The sequence below is a fragment of the Castor canadensis genome, chromosome 10, assembly GCF_047511655.1.
Source record: "Castor canadensis chromosome 10, mCasCan1.hap1v2, whole genome shotgun sequence".
Taxonomy (NCBI): Eukaryota; Metazoa; Chordata; class Mammalia; order Rodentia; family Castoridae; genus Castor; species Castor canadensis.
In genome coordinates, this window is record NC_133395.1 from 75,896,313 (window position 1) to 75,916,459 (window position 20,147).

The 20,147-nt window shown below is 39.0% G+C and overlaps 1 protein-coding gene across 1 annotated transcript in view; it reads left to right on the plus strand.

Moving 5' to 3' along the window:
- Positions 1 to 2,675: 2,675 nt before the first annotated feature.
- Ubl3 (ubiquitin like 3) overlaps positions 2,676 to 20,147 on the plus strand; it is a 65,747-nt gene continuing 48,275 nt past the window's right edge. The window contains exon 1 of the mRNA XM_074043620.1: positions 2,676 to 3,246. Within this exon, the coding sequence (XP_073899721.1) occupies positions 3,220 to 3,246 (27 nt within the window). The 5' untranslated portion in view covers positions 2,676 to 3,219. The remainder of the gene's footprint in view (positions 3,247 to 20,147) is intronic.

Below are 20,147 nucleotides of genomic sequence, written 5' to 3' on the forward strand. Positions count from 1 at the left end.
CATGCTGTGTCATTCACTTCCTCCTAACTGATGCTGACAATAGCTTCATGGTACAGAGAAGATGTTACCCTTCCCTGTTGTGGACAGCTGGGCTCTTTTCTGCAGCCTTCCACCTCACGCTCCTGAGCCAGGGAGCAGAGAGCAAAGGGAGGACTGCAACTGGGCTCGATAATGCTCCCTCCTGCCTTGCTCATGTCAGAGAAGAGTTACAATGAATTTTATGGAGAATAACGTCTCAGCTTCTCTTAGAAGAATAATCGGAAACATGCTACGTGCAGTGACCTCACTTATGAAAGATGTGGCCTTTTGTAGAGGTGGCTGTGGCAACTGGTAGCAAACAGCAACATCATGTGGCAGAAATGCCAAGGCCTTGGGCTGGCGGTGGGGGTCATTATATCCCCGGCCTCAGGGCTGACAGACAGCAGCAGAGATGGAAGAGTGGGGGCTTTGATGTGGCCTGCTGGTTTTTGCTTTTCATTCTTATTTACAATCATCATTAGGCCTGGCTGAACCATGGCCAGGGCAATCACTGGAAAAAAGTTGGGGTTATGAGTGGAGTGGCGGGATTAACACTGTGAGCACCAGTATTCCTTCTGACTCCATCCATCCATCGAAGCATTTTTAACTACCCTTACTTCTGGGAGGATTGGTGGAGAGGCCGAGGGGCTCTGTGGTGGTTAAACATGGAGAATGGGAAATCAAATGAAAGAAGACATGGAAAATCATGTAACTACAGGCTCAGAAATACTGGAAGTCCTGAAGCCTAATCGTGGCTCTCCCTCCTCTGCTATTTGGGTTCCTTAGGAGTTTGGTCTGTCCTCTTTGGGGTGATGTAGGCCCCTAGGAGTGCTTGGAATTTCTGCAGACAGGCCACTCAAGAGGCAGGTGCTTTAAACACCCTATGAGTTTCCCTCCGATGAGACAAACCTGCCTGGAGAGGTTGCTGTGAGGAATAAGACAGGCTCCCAGACAATGAGCTCCCTGACTGGAGCCCAGGGAATGACTGGATCATTCATTTTTAAACTCCCAGTGCCTAGCAGAGTGCCTGGCACATTTGTTTGCTGAATGAGAGAATGAGTAGGAACATTTCACATCAAATGATGCATTGTTATTTACAAAGTGATTTATTTCCCATGCATGAACTCATCCTCACAAGTGCCCCTACTTCACCCCTGGAGGGTAGGCAAGACTGTTTCATGGATGAGGTCACATAACTAACTGTAGTTCAGAGAGGTGGCTTTTAGACTCTAAATCCTCTGGCATTTTTATACAGATGTCTTGAGCCTGCCCTTCCTAAAGGACTAAGGTATGAACAAGGATTCAGATAGACATTTGTGCCTTCTGTATAGTGTTCCTAAACCTGGGGTGAACATATTTTTCAGCTAAATTTTTCAATAATGACATTATTTTCTGCTATTTCAAACTCACTCTTCGATTCCATTACGAGTTAAACAGAATTTAGGGGCGAGGCTGGTAAAATGGTGAATCCACATGTAGTTTGTAGTAGCTATTTCCTGCTATAGATCTGGCATGATAATACTATTGTATCTAATACAGTTTTTGGTAATTTCAATTAAGTAGACAGTAGCTTTATGGCCCTGGGTCTTCAAGAAACACATGCTCAAACATTCTCACTGTTTAATGAGATCCTTGTTCCTACTGAACTTCTGCAACCTTATTGGAAATCAATAATTGCTTCTGATCCTCCAAATGTAATGCTGAGGAGACGCTGATGAAATCACTCTACAAGGTTTGAGATGGCAGGATGTGGAGAGCGTGCTGTAATTAAAATGAATGCTTCTGGCTTGGAGGAGGTAAAATAGGATATATTTTAACCGTGTGCACATTGCGCCTGAGGGAATTTCTCCTCGCAGAATTATCTTCCTCCAACAACTCGCGTGATCACTAGCATTGCTGTTAACAGGAATCGCCTAACTCCTGGGCAGCGGCTAGGCTAAAGCCACGAAAGACAGCTTTCCTTCCCTAGCAACTGTTGCTATGGGGGGCGTGGCTTCGAGTTCGACGAGGAAGCATTCGGAGGCCCCTTCTCCCCTCCCCCGCCCGCGCGAACTACATTTCCCGTGATGCTCGAGGGTGGTCTCCGTTGTGACGCACTCGGTGTCCGCGGAGAGAGAGAGGGAGGAAAGCGAGGGCGGGGGACGCGGGGGGTTGGGGCGCTGTCTCCGTGTACCCTACTCGCGCTCAGGCCGCCGCAGCCGCCGCCATGTTGGCTTGAGAGGCGATGACAGGAGGTGGCCTCGGCGTGTGGGGCTGAAAAGTGGAGGAGGAGATACGAAGCTCTGCGAGGGCGGAGGAGAGGGAGGACCCGTCCTCTTCCGGGGAGCAGCCGTAGTCGGCGTAGCCGGAGCTCGGGAGGCCGGGGAGGGGAGAGGCGGGGGAGGCGGAGGCAGGAGCGAAGCCGGAGAGACGATGCGTCCCGATCCCCGCTGCTGCTCTGAGGCGGCACCGGCGGCCTGAGCCCGCAGGGACCGTGGGGTGTCCTGCCGTGCCCACGCGCTTGCCGCCCGGGCTTCGGCTCCGGCTCCGGTTCCGGCTCGTAACTAGTTAAATGCCCTTGAGCGCGGGTTTCCGCGGCCCGGCTCTCCGCCCCGGCGGCGCGAGTTGAGCCGTCGTCCCTGGCGCCGCGCGCGGCTCCTGGGCAGGGTGCGCGGCCGGGCGGCCGCAGCTCGGCTGCCACTCACTGCTCACGCGTCCATGTGTAGCCACATAGTTATCTATGTACATCCACGCCGGGGCATTTTTCTCCTGCTTAATGAGGACTTGACTCGGGAGCGAGTGTGAATCACTGCCGGGGCTGGGAAAGGAGGAAGGCGGATTTAACCCCCTCCCACCCCGCTCCATGTCCGTGTGTCACTCGGCTCCGTCCACCTGGCGCGGCCGGTCCTGGGGCTGCTGCTGCTGCTGCTGCTGCTGACGACGACGACAAGGACGACGACAGGGGCTGCCACGGCTGTCCCGAGACTTTCCTCTCGCTCCGGCCACACGGCTCTCGGGGATTGTTCCTCTTCGCAGCAGAACCTCGGTCAGCCGGACACTTGGGCTCCGAGATAACCTACACATTTTTTTTGTTTTGTTTTTTGGGGAAAGCACATCACGAGCCAATCAGAATCGCGAAGGCTTTAGTTCTGAAGCTCGAAGACTTCTGCTCTTTTTATTTGTTTTCTGCAGTAAACATCTGGGTCTATCTCCAACGGCAAGATGTCCAGTAATGTCCCGGCGGATATGGTGAGTGTGTGATAAGTTGTGACACTGATTTCATTGTGGTTTCCAGGCTTATTTAATCAGAGGGGACGCAGGCGCGGGGCGAAGACTGGCCGGGCACGGTCGGAGAGCCACCGCGCTGGGAGATTTGGAGAAGTTGGCGCTTCTGGTTTCTCCCTTTTCGAAAGTACTGGCTTGAATATGGGTGTTCTCGTTCGGTGGGGTTTTCGAAGTCATCGAAGGCCGTGGGGTAGGAGGGAAAGGTAGCGGGGGTTCCGGGTGGAGGAATCCTGGCCCCGTTGGCTGGCAGCCTCCGAACACTCGGCGTTTTAACGCTTCTGAAAACGTCAGTGTCCGCGGGGCGAGGACGGCGCCGTCCTGAGTCCTGGGTGACAGGGACGCGGGGTCTCCCCGCAGCTCGCCAGTGCCGTGGGCGCACACTTGGCATTTGTCAAGAACAGGGATGCGCGTCCCCAGGAAAAAGTAGACCAGAATTTGCTGGGAGCGATTTTGAAGCGTCTGGATGATCGAGTATGGCAACAGGAACGTTAGGATGCTTGGAATTTTCACAAATATAGGCTGACCATAGATCGGTACTTTTTACAAATATCTCAAGGCTTTTGAGTGACAGATATGTAGTGGTAATGCAGTTTAGCCGATGAAACGTGTTCTTGAGCTTTGATCACTGAATGTTGAGAACTGGGAACAAAAAGTACTCTTGTTATTGACACTTTTCCTCTGGTTTAGAAAGGTTATGGTTTGAGTGTTGATTGACTGTTATTGTGTGGCCCTACAGTGCTGGAGGTGGTTTGTGGGAGTGTGAAATTACACTTTGCAGTCCTGAGGACACATAGAATGCAGTGAACAGGAAGATGAATTACCCTGTTTATGAAAGAATTGAAGTTAATGTAATTATGCTCTCTTTCATTAAGCTGACATTTGAATGTTTGTGAACTTAATGAAAAAAAAATTGAACTTTGCTGGTGATTAAAATTTTAAATGTCAGTTTTTTCCAGAGGAGGAAACCTCCTTTACAGATTTTAAAATAAGAAAAGTGACTCTAAGCGACGGATCTTTTTGACCTTGGTTTAAAGACATTTTGCTTGCTTGATTTCCCATTTAATGTGCTATTTAAATGCAAAGGAAACTGTTGTGTGTCGGGGGTAGGCACACAGTCACCTTACACTTTTCTTCCTGAGTCTTAGAACTCCTGCTTTGTCCTTTCAGTTTTCCCTTCCCTCCTGGTTGAGCGACTGACTTGGTTTCCTCTACTACTCTGCTCTTGGAAGTTGCCTGGGGAGGTTTCTAGACAGAGCTGTACCCTGTTTGATGAGCGATCTGTGGGCTCATCGCCTCAGGCAAAGATTTGCTTTCTCGAAAGCTTTCATGCACAGTACAAGATATTTTCACCTGAGTACCATTTATTCTGTCACAGAAGTTATAATGAAGTAGATTTGTGTTATTAAAGCAGTGCCACTACTTTCCTTAGGCCCAAGGATGAAGAAAAAAACTGGAATGTACATAGAGTCGGTCACAAATTGAGATGATTTGGGGGAATGCGATTTCCAAGACTGAGAGGGATTGGAAGCTATGTTGGGATCAGGGGACTGGAAGTAGGGGCAAGGTTTTATTAGTAGCTGCAGTTATAAAAGCTGACTACTTATCTGTTTCAGCCTGTATGATTCTGTGGTGCTTTGAGATCCCTTGATTAAAGGTGATATGCAAGGACAAAGCAGTATTATGTAATAAACACATAATGCCCTGATGATGCGATTTTAGAGTGTGTATGGAGGTATGCACAGCTTAGATTGTTCTGAGTGGTTTTTGTGTCTCATGTTCAACTTGTTGGAGGTTTTAAGATTTTTGTTGTGGGAGCCTTTTTAACCTTCCTGTGCCATTCCTGACATTGCATTTTTGCTTAAGAAGTGTCTTCATTTGACATGTGCTTAGAGTTCCCAACTTTTTGAAATATAATGTACTAAAGATTGGCTAGAAGTTGTTGATTTAATGCTTCCTATTTGCCATATTTTTCATATTAATGATTGACAATTTGCATTTATATTCATGAGAACCATTTACCACTCTGAATTTGAAAAGCTGGTCTCACCACTCCCACACCCAACATTTCCCTGGCTGCATAACTAAATTGATTAGGGTACATACTGTTACAGTCCTCTTTTTTTGCAATTATGGATGCATTTTTGTAGGTGCAGTAAAATGTTAAGCTTTCTAAGTGTTGACAGCTAGTATGTGCTATTTAGAAACAAATGTTATGCTCTTTTACATTTTAATGGTGCATGTCAGCACTGTAGGAAAATCCTATCCAGGAGATGGGGTGGGGTGGTGAAATCATAAGCTCTGTCATGTCTCATGTTTTTATTAGCGATAATTCTTTTTAGAGCTATAGTATTAGTTAAATCAATTGATGTTTTTGGTTCCATTTTATGGCTATAATTGTGACTCACTTTAAAATTGGTATTTTAGCACTGTTCTTTGTTTTTAATAGAACCCACATTTAAAACTTATTTCTAAACATTCCATAAATTTTTGTGTTTACCAAAAGGAGGGTCTCATTTTTTATAATGCAAACCTTAGTCAGTTTTTTGAAGGGGGAGTGGCCCCTTTCTGAATGGATTTGCTGTATTCTTTTTAAAAAGAATAATTTGCTGTTGGTACATTTCCAGTCAACATTCTGTAATGTGTATGTCCTATAAGTATTACAAGCACACTTACATGGAATGCTGTCATGTTCATTTGCTGAATGGTTGCATTTGAAGTAGATTTACAGACACCTGAGTGGTAACATTTATGGAAAATATCTGAAACTGAACAAAATATCATCATAATACATTATATTTAAAAGACATTTCTTAGTTTTTTTTCAGCTAAGGTCATAGTTTATGATCTTCATTGGGGCGGTATTTTTAATTGCAGCATGACTAATGCCAGCAAATGTAGGTTTTCTGCAAGACGTTTACTGTTAATGTTAGAAATGAGGACTAAGATTAGGTAGAGAAGGCAGTAATTTTGCTTTCTGGATTGGAAAAGTTATCAAGAAATACAGTATTGTATTTATAAAAGTATTTTACATAACATTTGGAATACTACTTAGGGCTTTAGGAACTAAAGTTATACTTTAAGATTTCTAAATGCCACAGTATAACCCCACCCAGCACAACAGTTTTTTTTTAAAAAGTTATCTATTACATTGAAACTGACCTAAGAGAGAAATTGTGTGAGGACAGTGGCAAAGCTGGTATTTGAAACATTTTAGATAATAAAACTGTTAAAAGCCCTAATTCTTTAAAAAATGATTAATGTGCAAATTATTACAAATGTAATAGTTTTGTAGTCGGGGGTTAAGTGAGATAGACAATTATTTTTGTCAGTACATTTCATAATCTTAGTATTAGAATATTTTAAAAATAATTTTTGTAGATCTGTTTGTGGAAGAAATATTGGAGCCCTCTTGTGGACAGGAAGTTACTGAAATGAATTTTCTTTCAAAGTGAACTTTTATACACTTTTCCAAGTTAAAGTGAAATGACATATAGAATGCCATGATAGGAAGAGATCCAGAGAATAGAAAAATGTTAATATTAAGAAAAGTATACCGAGTTCTAATGCCAAAGATTTTTCTCTTTACCTGCAGCTCCTTTTTTTCTTTCTTTTGCTGCACTCTGTATTTCAAGTATTAAGTCTTAGGTTTTGTAAAGGATAGACTAAACACTGTTTACATATATGTGTGACTTGTTGAATACCTTAATAAATAATTTGTCTCTGATTGAATGTTTCTCTGAATTGTTTTCCTTGAATAAGCCCTATATTTGGTGTTCTTAATTAGATATTTTTATTGAGAAAAATTATTTTGCTCAGCTTTGAACATTTTCTTTCTTGTTACCCCATCTTATTTTCCTTACCTCTATAAAATAGTTTTTAGTTTGTTCTAGCCCACTTTTCCTTTCTTCAGTGGTTTTGGCATTCTTACACTTACATCAAGTTTATATGGACATAAATGCTTAGATTTGTTAGGCCTTTCACGGTTTCTAAAACACAAGAGCCATTTAAATATTTGTTGAGTGAGTTTTCTTGACTCATAAAGTGTTACTATCTTTGTTAATTATGGAAACAATGAATATTGTTCCATACTACTATGAGTAAATACGAAGTTTATGATGTTTTCTTCTATTATCACTTTGAGTATAAAAACATTTTAATATTAAAGCTTGAACTTATTTAAATAGTGGATAAAATACTGATGGCTCTTGTAGTTTTCATAATATGGAACTGTAATGTTTTAGAAGACTGAAACACCCACTTAAGTATGCTGTTTGATTTCAAATTCTCTCTTTCTGGGGGAAAAGTTGAAAGTAATTAGGTTCATGGACACCTTGGGTAGCAAGTCATTCTGATTCACTGAATTCTCTGAGTACATGAAGGTTGTAGTTTGAAATGGCCAAATCTAATAGGGTTACTATCTTATTTGTTTAAATGGAATATATTATGCATAGTTTAATTTTTGTGGTTTTTTAGGGTTTTTTTTGAGCTAGGTCTCAATATATAGATGTGGCTAGCCTCAGACCCAGTATGTAGACCATGTTGGTCTTAAACTCAAGATCTTCCTGCCTCATCCTCCCAAATTCCAGGGTTACTGGAATGTACCACCTTGCTCAGCTTGGTTTAACTTATTTTTGGTTTAACTTATTTTTGATGACTTAACACCACCATTTGAATAATACTGATGCTGTTCAGTGTTTGTTGCATACACTATGTAATTGAATGTAATCTACATGGTATATAGATTGTAAAGCTTTGTATATATTACTGCACCATTAGTTTACAAAGTGAGGTGAGACAAGTCAGTTGAGGTGTCAGAATGAAAACACTGGAACTTACGTTTATTTTGTGATCCCCAAAGTGGGGATGAGCTCTTGTATTAACATCCAGGTTGGCCCTGAGGTTTCCCAGGTCCACGCTCAGGTTTAAAAGTGAGTGGAGACTGCTGAGGGCTATGTGGGAATTTTGTGATGCAGAGGCCAATAGCAGCATGATGAGTTCCTCAAGGTTTTAAGAATTTTTCTATCATAGTATAGTCACTAAATAGTAGTTTAAAAAGAAGAAACTGTGATATTTGGTATGATGATGATGAACAGAGGTTTACTGTCAGAGAATCTAAGAAGTGAATTCAGCCAGGTGCTAGTGGCTGGCACCTATAATCCTAGCTCTCAGGCTGCCTGGGCGAATTGTTGGCAAGACTCTATCTTGAAAAAATCTATCACAAAGAAGGGCTGGTGGAGTGGCTCAAGGCATAGGCCCTGAGTTCAAACCTCAGTACTGCAAAAAAAAAAAAAAAAAAAAAGAATTGTAGAACTCAAAGATGAGCTGCACACTTTTGTTAACAAAAGATTATACTTCTAGATGCTGATCTTTTCTGTGATAAGAGACTATCATTAGTGTGCGATGTAGCAGTTACTTGTGAGAAAACAAATACTAAGTTATTTCTTTATGGCAGAATTGGCATTTTTAATTCCAAGTTAAGAGGTACCTGCTTTCCAGAAGAAACTAATGCTAAGGAGAGACCATTTAAAAACCATGTTTAGATATTTCCAATCTGTTGAAAAAAATCTTCCTTGCAAAGAATTCCAGTGGATTTGGACCCATTGATTTATTGGAAACACAAAAAGGAAAATATTTACTTTGCAAAAATATCTGAAATCAGGAAAAATGAAATTTTAATGGACATTGAGATCAGGTAGCTGACTTTTTGCAATAATTTTTACATATCTGGTGATAAAAGGGAAAAGTACTAGTCTTATTTAGTAAGCTGGTTTGTGCCATGTTCTACTGTATGGATCTATGCATCTTTGTGAGGTAGGTTTTTTAGTTATGACCTAGGACAGTTCTTAAAACCAAGTGTCAGAACTGATTGAATTTCTCAACCTGGGAAACCAAGACTTTAAAAACTAAAGAGGCATATTCAATAACAGTGCTCTCACTTAGTATGTTATTGGGAATAATGTTTTAGTGATTATAAGAGTAAAACAGATTAAGAGTTAATAGTTAATAAAGTAAAAATTAAAACACTTTTAAGTTTTTACTATATGATTCATAAATGGATATACACATGCTGGAGTATGTACTCAGCCAAGTATTTTATAGTTGGGATGTTCAATCAAAAAATTTTAGAAGCCACTGTAGTAGATTGCTAAGCATTTTAACTTGTGTTGCATATTTGTGGGTTTTCTGTCTTCTGCCTTGTTGCGTAGTTATTTCTTTCTGTGGTCAGTATACCTGCCAGTCCTTCTCTACTATTTGCAGTTGCTGATTCTGATTTTCTGTGGGTGTAGAAACCTGTTCTGTAAACTATAAACCATGTTAAAAATGAGTAAAATGAGTAGGATTTTCAGGAATCTCCTTATAGTTTTTTGAGATCGAAGTCTCACTATATTACTCAGACTGGCTTCCCAACTCCTGGATTCAAAATTCTGGCCTCCTGAGTAGCTGGGCTACAGGCATGTGCCACCACACCCAGCAAGATGATAGATTTTTGACAGTGAAGAAGTAGGTAGAAGAGGACAAAAAATAAAATAAGATTGCATGTATAACTTTACTTTGAGCTCACAGAGGGAGAACTAATGTTTGTCCTGTTCTTGCTATTTACTAGGCGGATGGTTGGCATTTTTTATTACCTTACATTTACATTCATTTAACCCTCAGAGTGACCCTGCTTAAAGATAGTTGGTATGTGGATAAAGAAACTGCTAATGCCTACCAGGTGAAGACCACCAGAAATGCGTGTGTAGTGAAATAAGTTAAGTTTAGTGGTTTGCAGCAAGGAAGAGCACTTGCCAAGGGAGCCCTGCAGTCTCAGAGGGAAGTGCAGGAGTTCTTGGTAGGGTTTGGGCTATGCTGCATGATTCTAATTAGAGACTAGGGTAGAGATAGTGGTAAATAGGTCTCTCAGTGATCTTTGTTTAGAAGGCAGGAGAAATGAAGGTGGCTGGGAAAGTCAATGGTGAAAAGCCATAATCCCTCAGAGAAAAGGAGTATTAGTCATTTTGAAGTTGTAGTGTGGCCTTGGGAGAAACTTTGTTACCTATTGATCTATTGGACTTGTCTATGTCTTTCAGACACACAGTCTGATTATCAACAGAGGTTATTTTTACTTTCTCACAGCCTAGGTTCAGAGAGGATAAGAAATTTACAGGCTTAGGCCTGTAATCCTAGCTACTTGGGAGACTGAGATTGGTAGGATCAATGGTCAAGGTCAGTCAGGCCAAGTCGTTCTTGAGACCCCAGTTGTCAAAATAATCAGAGCAAAGTGGACTGGAGAAGTGGCTCAAGCAGTAGAGCACCTGCTTTGCAAGCATGCAGCCCCGAGTTCAAACCCCAGTCTGGAAGGGAGGGAGGAAGGACTTACTTGAGAAAAAGGAGTTTCTTAGGAAAAAGTTGAGTTAGAATAGGAATGTAGATCTGATTGGTACAATGATAACATTCTGTGTGCCCTTCCCCTTCCCCTACCTGAACAAACATTGTTAAATCCCTCAGGCACATTTTCCTAAGTAGGATGCTTCAGATTCCTTCCCAACACCTTGTTGCAGGAAGTCACTGATGATTGGTCGGAGTGAGCTTGGTAAGATGAAGCTCTTTTCTATATCCTTGTAATATACTTTGTAACTTCAGAATTGGAATGCTTTTAATGAAGGTTGATAAAATTAAAGAGTTTCCTTTAACCTTCTTGGAACTTTGAGTCCTTTTGTTACCTGTAGGTGAAGGCTAGAGAGGTCTCAAAGACAGAGCAGATTGAGACTTCAACCCAGAGTTTCAGGTTCTTGTCACCCTCAGAGAAAGAATTCAGAGACAAGGAACTGGGAGGAAGTTTTATTACAGGGCCAAAGTATGCACTCAAGAGGAGAAGTATGCAGACTTCTCGAGAGCGAGCCAATCATCTGGGCTTTTTATAGCCTATTTTATGGAGAAACTTTAATGGAGGGGAGATTATTCACAAGTTAAGTGGGGAAGGGGAGGTAGGAGATTACAGGAAGAGGGTTTTCCAAGAATAGGATTTATTCCCCTTTACTGTCCTAGGGGTTTCCTGGGGTGTCATGGATGCATGATAGCAACAGGCAGTTTTGCAAAGTGAGTGATAGGGAGATGCCCTTTTGATGAAGTAAAGGAAAGTTAGTGGTGGTCTCCTTTGGCCTTGTTGATTACAGTGAGTTTTGGATAGTCCTGGTATCATGCAGCTTTGCAGTTGCAGCGGCTGTTAGCCACTATGCCCTTTTCCTTTCCCTGTGTTTATCTAGCTTACCTTACTTCTGTGTACTTATTTATTACACTGTACAGTTTTCCTGGAGATGTGACCCTTTGAATGTATCAGTGTGTGTATATGTGCATAACAAATAGATTGATTCCTAAAGGATTGTGCTTTCAGGGCATTTTGTTTTTGTCTTCATACTGTAACTGTTTGTATGTGTTTGTAACTGCTTATAGTTTCTCTGTTGATTAATTCAACTCTAGTAGCATTTTTTGTGGTCTGTTTTCTATGGGCAATTTTCAGTGACAATTTATTTTATGACTAGGTTTAAAGGAGAAAATGTTCTTGATGAAGAATATTGTCAATATATCTCATTTATGTACTTAAATTAAGGTGGCAATTCATTGTGTCTAGACAAAATATTCTCATGATATGCTTAATTTCCTTTAGTATAAAATAACTTTTTGTCTTAGGAATATGCTTGTTTTTTCATTTAGTTATATATTATGAACATCACCCTTACGAATTAGTATAGAACCACATTATAATTTTGAACTAATTCCAGTAGATGTGTATAAATTATTTAGCTAATTTCATATTCATTAATATTGTTTTAGTCCATTTTCTGCTGCTATAACAGAATATCACATATTGAGTGAAGGAAGGGGGGAAGGGCATGGGAGGAGGAAGGAGGGGAAAGGGGAGCTCTAGCTGTTCTACTCCTTGATCATGACCATAGTCTATCCAGGAGGGTGGTGCCCCATGGTGTAATCACCTCTTAAACTACCTCTCAACACTGTTGGAGGAGGGATTGAGTTTTCTACACATGAATTCTGGGAAATACATTTAAAATAGTTTATTGCTTTTTCAAAATTGAATAGACATATTGAAAATAGTTTATAATTTAAACCTAAGCGTATTAAAATTTTAGTATTCTCTCTTTGTTTGAGTATTCTCATAGGATAAAATTCCTAGAATGTAGTTGCTGTGCCAAAAGGTATATGCTAATTTTGGGGGGGATGAGTGGAAGAAAGGTACATATTTCCTAATTTTTAAACATTCTTGAATTTCTAAATCTGGCTTTTTCACTGTGTATTACTATGTCTTTTTAAATTAATTATTTTTGAGATAGGGTCTTCTATGTAGCCTGAAAGTCACTTTGTAGCCCAAGCCAGCCTCTAATTTTTCATCCTCCTCCCTTAGCCTCCTGAGTGCTGGGATTACAGGTGTGAGCCACCCTGCCTGGCTGCATTGTCTATTTTAATATGCTAGATACTACATTTCAAATGTTTGCATTTTTGTTCATGGAAAAAGATTACTTGCCATTTTAATTTCTTATAAAAATCTTTGACAGATTTTATAGGTTACACTGACCTCATAAGATGAGCTGGGAAATGTTTTTTGAGTCTGCAAAGTTTGTGGATTGATTTTATTTCATCTGTTAAGTAACCAAAAAAATTTACTGGTGAAGTCATTTGGAATATTCTTGTGAAATTATTGATTGTTTCTTAATTGCATGTAGGTCTATTCACATTTCCTATTTCTTCATCATTCTTGACAAGTTTTGCTTTTAAGCGTTTGTCCATTTTATCTTAAGTTTCCAATTTGGCTTTTTCACAATATCTTTTTATTACCATTTTGATGTTTCTAGTAGCTATAATGATGCCTGCTTTTTAAAGTTGCTTATTGGTAATCTGTGTCTCTTTATTTCAGTGTTTTTGAAGAGCCAATCTTGAGAATTAAAATTTTCTTTACCTTCTGTTAGTTTCTACTTTTACCTTCTTTATTTCCTTCTACTTGTTAAAAATTTAATCTGCTGCCCTTTTTGGTTTCCTGAGGTGGGTACATTAATTATAAGACCCCCTCCCTTTTTTTTTTTTTTTTAGTGTATACATTTATATATATTTACCTCTAAATACAATTTTAGATAGATATCATAAGTCCAATATACATTGTTTTTATCATCATTTAATTTAAAATATTTTAAATTAAAAAAAATACTTCAAAATATTTTAAAGTGCCTATTGTGGCTTCTATTTTGAACCATTGGTTACTTAGAAGTATATTGCTTGTTATTTAAGCATTTGGGTATTTCCTAACTATATTTTTGTTATTGGTCCCCAGTTTAATTCATCTAATGATTTCATAAGATGGGTAATGACACCTGCATGGGGTCAGTTTTAGAAAATGGAGTGTGGTATGATACATATATCAATTAAGTCAAGCTTATTAATCTTTTTCTTTTTTTTGTAGTGGTAGGGATTGAATCTAGGGTCTTATGCATGCTAGGTGCACCTCAAGCCCACTACTGACTTTTTTTATCTTTTTTATTGTTCAGGTAAGAGAAATGTATTCAGATCTCCAGCTGTGATGACTTGCTTTTACGTTCTTTTAGGTTTCTCAGGTTTTGCCTTACATACTCTGAGGGTGTTATTAGATGCATATATTTATGATTGTTGTATCTTCCTGTTGGAAGATATTTATATTATCTTTATCATCTTTATTTTTCTGTCCTTTTCCTTTAATCTTTTCTTTGGCCTTAAGATCAGTCTCTTTAAGCATGATATACTTAGTTTGTTGGGGTTTTTTTGGTAAGTTTGATAATCTCTGTTGTCTTACATTTAATGTAATTATTGTACCATATTATTTGTGTTTAAATTTACCATTTTTCTGTTTTTCTGCTTCTACCATCAGTCCTTTATAACCCATTTCTTGCTTTCTTTTGGATTAAACATTTATTCCACACCTTCCTGTCTTAGTTTGTCTGTTATAAATTCTATTATTATCTTCGCTGGTTAACTAAGAGATTACAGTGCACATTTTGCCTTACTTGAGTCTGGCATAAATTACTGCCTTTGCAATTTCCAGGAAAATGGAAGGGTCTTTCCACACTTTAATCTCATTTGCTTTTCTTCTATCTTTTGCTTTTTTTTTTTTAAACCTCAAAGACATCATTGTTTTTGTTGTTGAAACAGTAGTAAGAGTGGCAGTAATAATAATGTAGTTGTTAAAAAAGTTGCTACTCATTTTAGTTTGTATTCACATTTACCCTTTTGGAGGTTTTCATTTCCTTTTTTACACTGTATTTGGGTCATTTTCCTTTCATCTAAGGAACTTCCTTTAGTATTACTTTTAGTGTGGTTTTCTGGTAGTGAACTCTCTATTTTTGTTTGCCTGAAATTGGTTCATTTTACCATTTTAAATTTAGGGTCTCTACTTCAGGACTTTCAAGATAATTTTTAATGTGTTCTGGCTCCCACCATCCCTGTTAAGTCAGATTTTGGTCTTATTGTTCCTTTGAAGTTAATACATTTTTTTCATTAGCTGTTTCTTAGATTTTTACCTTGTTTTTGTCTTCTGTAGTTTTGTTGTGATGTGCTTGTGCATATCCCTTTTTTAAAGGGGTTTGCAGTATCTTGAGTTTTGAGTGAGCTTTTTGCCTTGCTATCTTGTCACTTTAAGAATTTTCTTAGTTTGTATTTTTTCTGTTGTTGTTGTTGTTATTTTGTATAGTTGGTTTTTGTTGTTGTTTTTTAGAAAGGGTTTTGCTATGTAGCCCAGACTGGCCTTGGAGTCATGATCCCTCTTTCTCAGCTTCTTAAGTGCGGGGATTACAAGCATGTACCCCATGCCCAGTTGATTTAGCTTATATTCTTAAAATATTATTTTTATTTAGTTCTCTTCTCTATCTCTGGATCTGTGTTAGGTCATTTAACTGTCCATTGTTTTTCTCCCTCTGTATCAATTTAGATATAGTAATCTACCCTGTCTTCAGTTTACTTATGTCATCTCTGTCCAATGTCCAGTTATACCCAGTTATTGAATCCTTAATTTCAGTTTTTGCATTTTAAGTCCTAAAGTTTATATAGGCTCAAGGTCATATGATGTTTTCTTGGGCAATTTAGTTATTGTGGCAGATTTCCTGTGTGGAGATGAATATCCAAATCAACTCTGGGCTTACTATGTTGTCTTTTTTTTGATTATTTAATCCTTTTTCCTTGGACACCTTGTACTGTTTTATTGACATCATGACGACAATTATAGATGATCTGAATGCTAGTTATCTTTCTTCAGGTAGGGTTTGATAGTTTCTTGGCAGGCATTTAGGAAAACATTGACCACTTCGACTCATCAGTGATTGGTATGGCGTGTGGCTGATGGTTGCAACTTCCTTTTGTTGGGTTTTCCTGAATTTCAGTCCATGCTGTTTATGATTCAGCACATTCCCAGAGGGCAAAAGTTGAGTAGAATGTTGGCCTTTTTTTTTTTTTTAACTGGGATTCTTAATTCCTGGCTGCTTTGGCAGTACAGAATTCCAGTTTTTGTCTTTCAGGCCCAATGAGACTGATGGGAAGATGCTCTCTGTTTGCCATTTTGTTTTCTACTAGTAACTGGCAAATACCTCAAGGATGGGAAAGGAAGATATCCTCTAGTGTGCTTTCCTTCGTTTCGGGTTCCTCGGCCCCTCACGTGCTGGTTCTCTCTCCTCCTCAGCTTCACACAGCTGGGAGGTGTTTTAGGGAGAGGGGATTTATAGCACTTTGTAGTTGTTTTGGTGGGAAATTTGGTCTGATGCTACTATTCCCTCGTGACTGGACCTAATTTCCTTTTCTTTTGTGCCTTGGTTTCAGTTTCTGCTATTTTGTGCTATAGGATCACCAGTTCTACCTCTTTCTCTCCTATCCTTCTGGTGGCTAAGAATAGCAAAATTAATTAAATATTTAACGGTGCTGCTTAATATGGTGTCATCTGGCAAGCAGCAGTAAAATCCAACATCTCTAGGCGTCAATATCACCATATCCAGTCTCTTGCAGAGTACATCAGGCTTTTCCTTCTCTTACCTCCATACTACCATCCTAGTGCAAGCACCATGTCTTTCTCTTCTGGACTTCTGCATTAGTCTTAGAACTAATTCTTGTACTGCTGTTCTCATTCCTCTGTGATACCTTGTCCAAAATTAGCTTGAGTGTTTCCATTGAATAAGTTTTCATTAAGTAAAATAACAAATCCTTTCCACAGTTCTTCAGGGTCTTGTATGATCTGGCCTTGCCCATCTTCATAGACTCATTTCTTTTGACTTAATGTGTTTCTGTTACACTGGGCTTCTCTCAGTTCCTCAAACGTGCCGCAAGCTCTTTCCCATAGCTGGCTGAGCCTTTGAACACACCAGATTCTTTGCCAGGGACGCTTGTCAATGGGCTTCTCTATTCTCTATGTCTGGATAGTGCTTCCTTAGCTTTTCTGTCCTCAGAGATACTTCTCTTGGCCGCACCTAAAATTGATTGCCCTCACTCCCTTGGTTTCCATCTTAGGACCTTACTCCCCTCCTCTATGGCATGTATTACACTTTGTAACTTTTATTTGTCCTCTTCAATAGGCCATAGAGTCCAGGAGAGTCAGTATATATTTTTCCTTTGCCTCTATAACTGGTACTTAGTGTGATGCTTTTTGAATAGTAGGTTCTTCATAAATGATTATGGATTAAAGGAATAAATAATCAATGGGCACCGTGCCAAGTTCATTAGTTTTTAAAACAGATTTAATCCTACAAACATCTTAGAACAAGCCTATGAAGTAGGTAGATGTTAGTATTAACCACATTTTATTGATGAGGGAAGTGAAGTTTAGTGATGGGATGTGATGATGGGCTTTTTTGTTCTCTTGGATTTTTACTTTCCTAACCTTCCAACTATTTATTTATTATTCACTTTCTTTGTGTCATATCTTTATTATATCTTAAAGCCAATGGTCTGACTATATTAATATTCCGATATTTCAACATTAGCTTCTTGCCTTTGTTTAACACTTGCCGATAGCCACAATGGCAGAAAATAATTCAAAATTTATAATGGAAGTTAAGAAACTGTTTATTGAGGTTTGATGCTTTTAATAAGGCTTAAATACTTGGAAGTGATAAATTTGCCATGTGGCTATCAAGTATTGTGATTGAGTTTTCCGGCTATAAAATCTCTCATCACTTTGTGATAAGTAGAACGATCTTGCTGTAACTAATTACATGTATTTGAACATGTTATATTTGAAGAAAATATTTTTGAGGCTTTTATACTTAAAGAACTATTGTGTAAATTGTCAATTTTATCACTCAAAAATGTCAGAATTACCATGTTAGATATAATTTTATATCCATGCTTATTAGATTACATGTGATTCTGCCTTTTATTTTTATATATTGTTTATCCAGTCAGTCAACAAGTATTTGTTAAATACGTCCTGCAGGCCTGGCACTTTTTCTTAAGTCTGTGGTTGTACAGTGCTAAACCAAACAGACAAACTCCCTACCCTAGTAGAGCTTATGTTTAAGTAGTAGAGATATTGACATTGATAAGTACTACAGGAGAAAAATAAAGCAGGAAAGGGGAAAGGAAAGCAGTGTGGGGAATGCTAAGAGTATGCCTGTGTTGTGCAGTTTTAAATACTGTGCTTAGGAAAGGGCTCATCAAGATGTCAGTGTTGTGCAAAGGCCGGAAAGAGATGGGGAGCAAGCCTACAGCTGTCTTGGGGAGTTGTATTCTAGGTAGACAGTACTATGGCCTCATCAGAATTGTGTCCTTTCAGTCTCTCTGTTTCTTTTGCCAGTCCTTTAAATTTTTGTTTTGCTTATGGTTTTTGTTTTCTGCTCTTTTCTGTGATCTAAGGTGTTCTCATTACCTTGGTTAGCAAACATTTTGGATGCCTGTGTGCCAGATAGATCTTGTCAGTAGCAAGACCCCATTATATTTTCCTCCAGTCTTTCTCAAATCAGTTTCCTCATCTCTGTCTCCGCCACCTTCAACCAGGTCTGCATGCAGACTTCTTTCCCCTTTATGTATCTACTACTGTATGCCTTCCTCTCTTTCTCCAGATGTCTTTTGAAAACAGAGATCTCATTATCACACTGCTCTACTTAAGAAGGTCTGGTTATCACTCACAGGCTAATCCTGACCAAGCCCCTTACCATGGCATTACAGCAGCTCTTGGCAGTTGGGCTGCAGTCCCACTGCATTTCCTGCTATTGCCCTCCTGCATGGACTTTGTGTCTGAGTTACAGTGAACCTCTGCCTGGCCACAAATCTTACTGTTAATGTTGAGTTACTCTATAGCTTTGTCCAGTAGAATTTAGTACAGTGGTAGAAATACTGCGTGTTTTGTTATGCAGTAAAGTAAGCCATTAGCTACATGTGGCTATTAAGCACTTGTAATATGGCTAGTGTGACTTAGGAACAGAATTAGTGTGTTTAATTGTAATGAAAATAAGTACATGCGGCAGTGGCTACTATATTTAAGTACCTGTGGCCAGTGTCTACTATATTGAACAGGGCAGTTACATGGTTTTTATAATTAATCTCGGTGAATTAACTAAATAGATCTCTGACTTTTTTTTTTTGACTTGTATTGTACATGGTGCCAGATAGCTACACTTTTAGTTTTACTTTTTTTGTGATTTTTGTTTTTTTTTTAATGTCACATCCATTTTTTGCTTCTATTATGTAGTCATTAGCATTTCTTTTAATTTCGCTGCTTTTAGAAAGATATGTAACCAAGCTTGTAGAATAATGTTTTTAAAAAGAGCAAGTAGTCTAGGAACCTGGGAGTCATCTTTGGTCTCTCTTTAACTCCAGTAAGAATGAAATTAGCCATCAGGAAAGAAATAAGGGCTGAAAAAAAAAGAAAAAAAAGTAGGAACATGGAGCCATTCAGTTGAAGAAAAAACATCAGTATGAGATTAGAGGAACTCACCAACCGATGGAGGCTAGTGCAGAAGTACACCACCTCTATTTGGAAAGAGGGGAATAAAAAAAAGTGAGAAAACAGAGTTATAGGAAATTTAAAAGAAAAAAAGGTCCATCTGTGGAAGTACGGTAAAGGCCATATGGGTCTTAACATCCTGCCAAAAATTTTGATGTGGTCAAAACAGTGCTTTTCATGTAACTCTCAATAGTTTATAGTGTGCTCGGTGTATAAAGATTCAGTATGTCCATGTTTTTGAAGTCATAATTTTTCCAGTTTTGTGCCTATATTTACATTTTTCCAGCTCTTTCTAATTCTCAAAATATTTTTGCTTTCCTACTGTATATAATCTAGACAAGCATTACTAGTACTTGTTTTTTGCTATGAAATTGATAATTTTTAATGCTACACAGGTGAATTTCTCTATTACCAAATAGTAGGGCTGTTGGTTCAGTAAACCATTCAGTTCATGCTTTGATGCAAGCTTTACATAGAGATGTTGTTTCTTGTTAAATTCTTCCTACCCAGAGAAAGACTAAGCAATCGGAAGTCTTACCTTTTAGATTCTGTCTGACTCCTAGCTGGCATAGGAAGTGAGCAAGCAGCTCTTTTCATTCCCAGGTACTGTCTTCTTTATTCCTATGGGACTAGACAGGCTGCTAAGAAAAATTTCAAACAGTGCAAACATTCCATCAAATATCTTTATTCTGGGTTCTAGTATAGAGTGCAGGCGTAAGCTTATTATATTTCTGTTTTTTAAATTATGCCAGCACTTGTGTCATTTCTGAAAGAAATGCTCATGCATCTACTTTTTAAAACCACTAGAAAGAGAGCAGAAATCTTTCTGAAATAGTTCCAAGTGACATTTCAGGATGGATAAAAGGGATAGCAGTCTACTCTGAAACTATAAGACCTTTTTCTTGTTTTCCAAATGAAACTT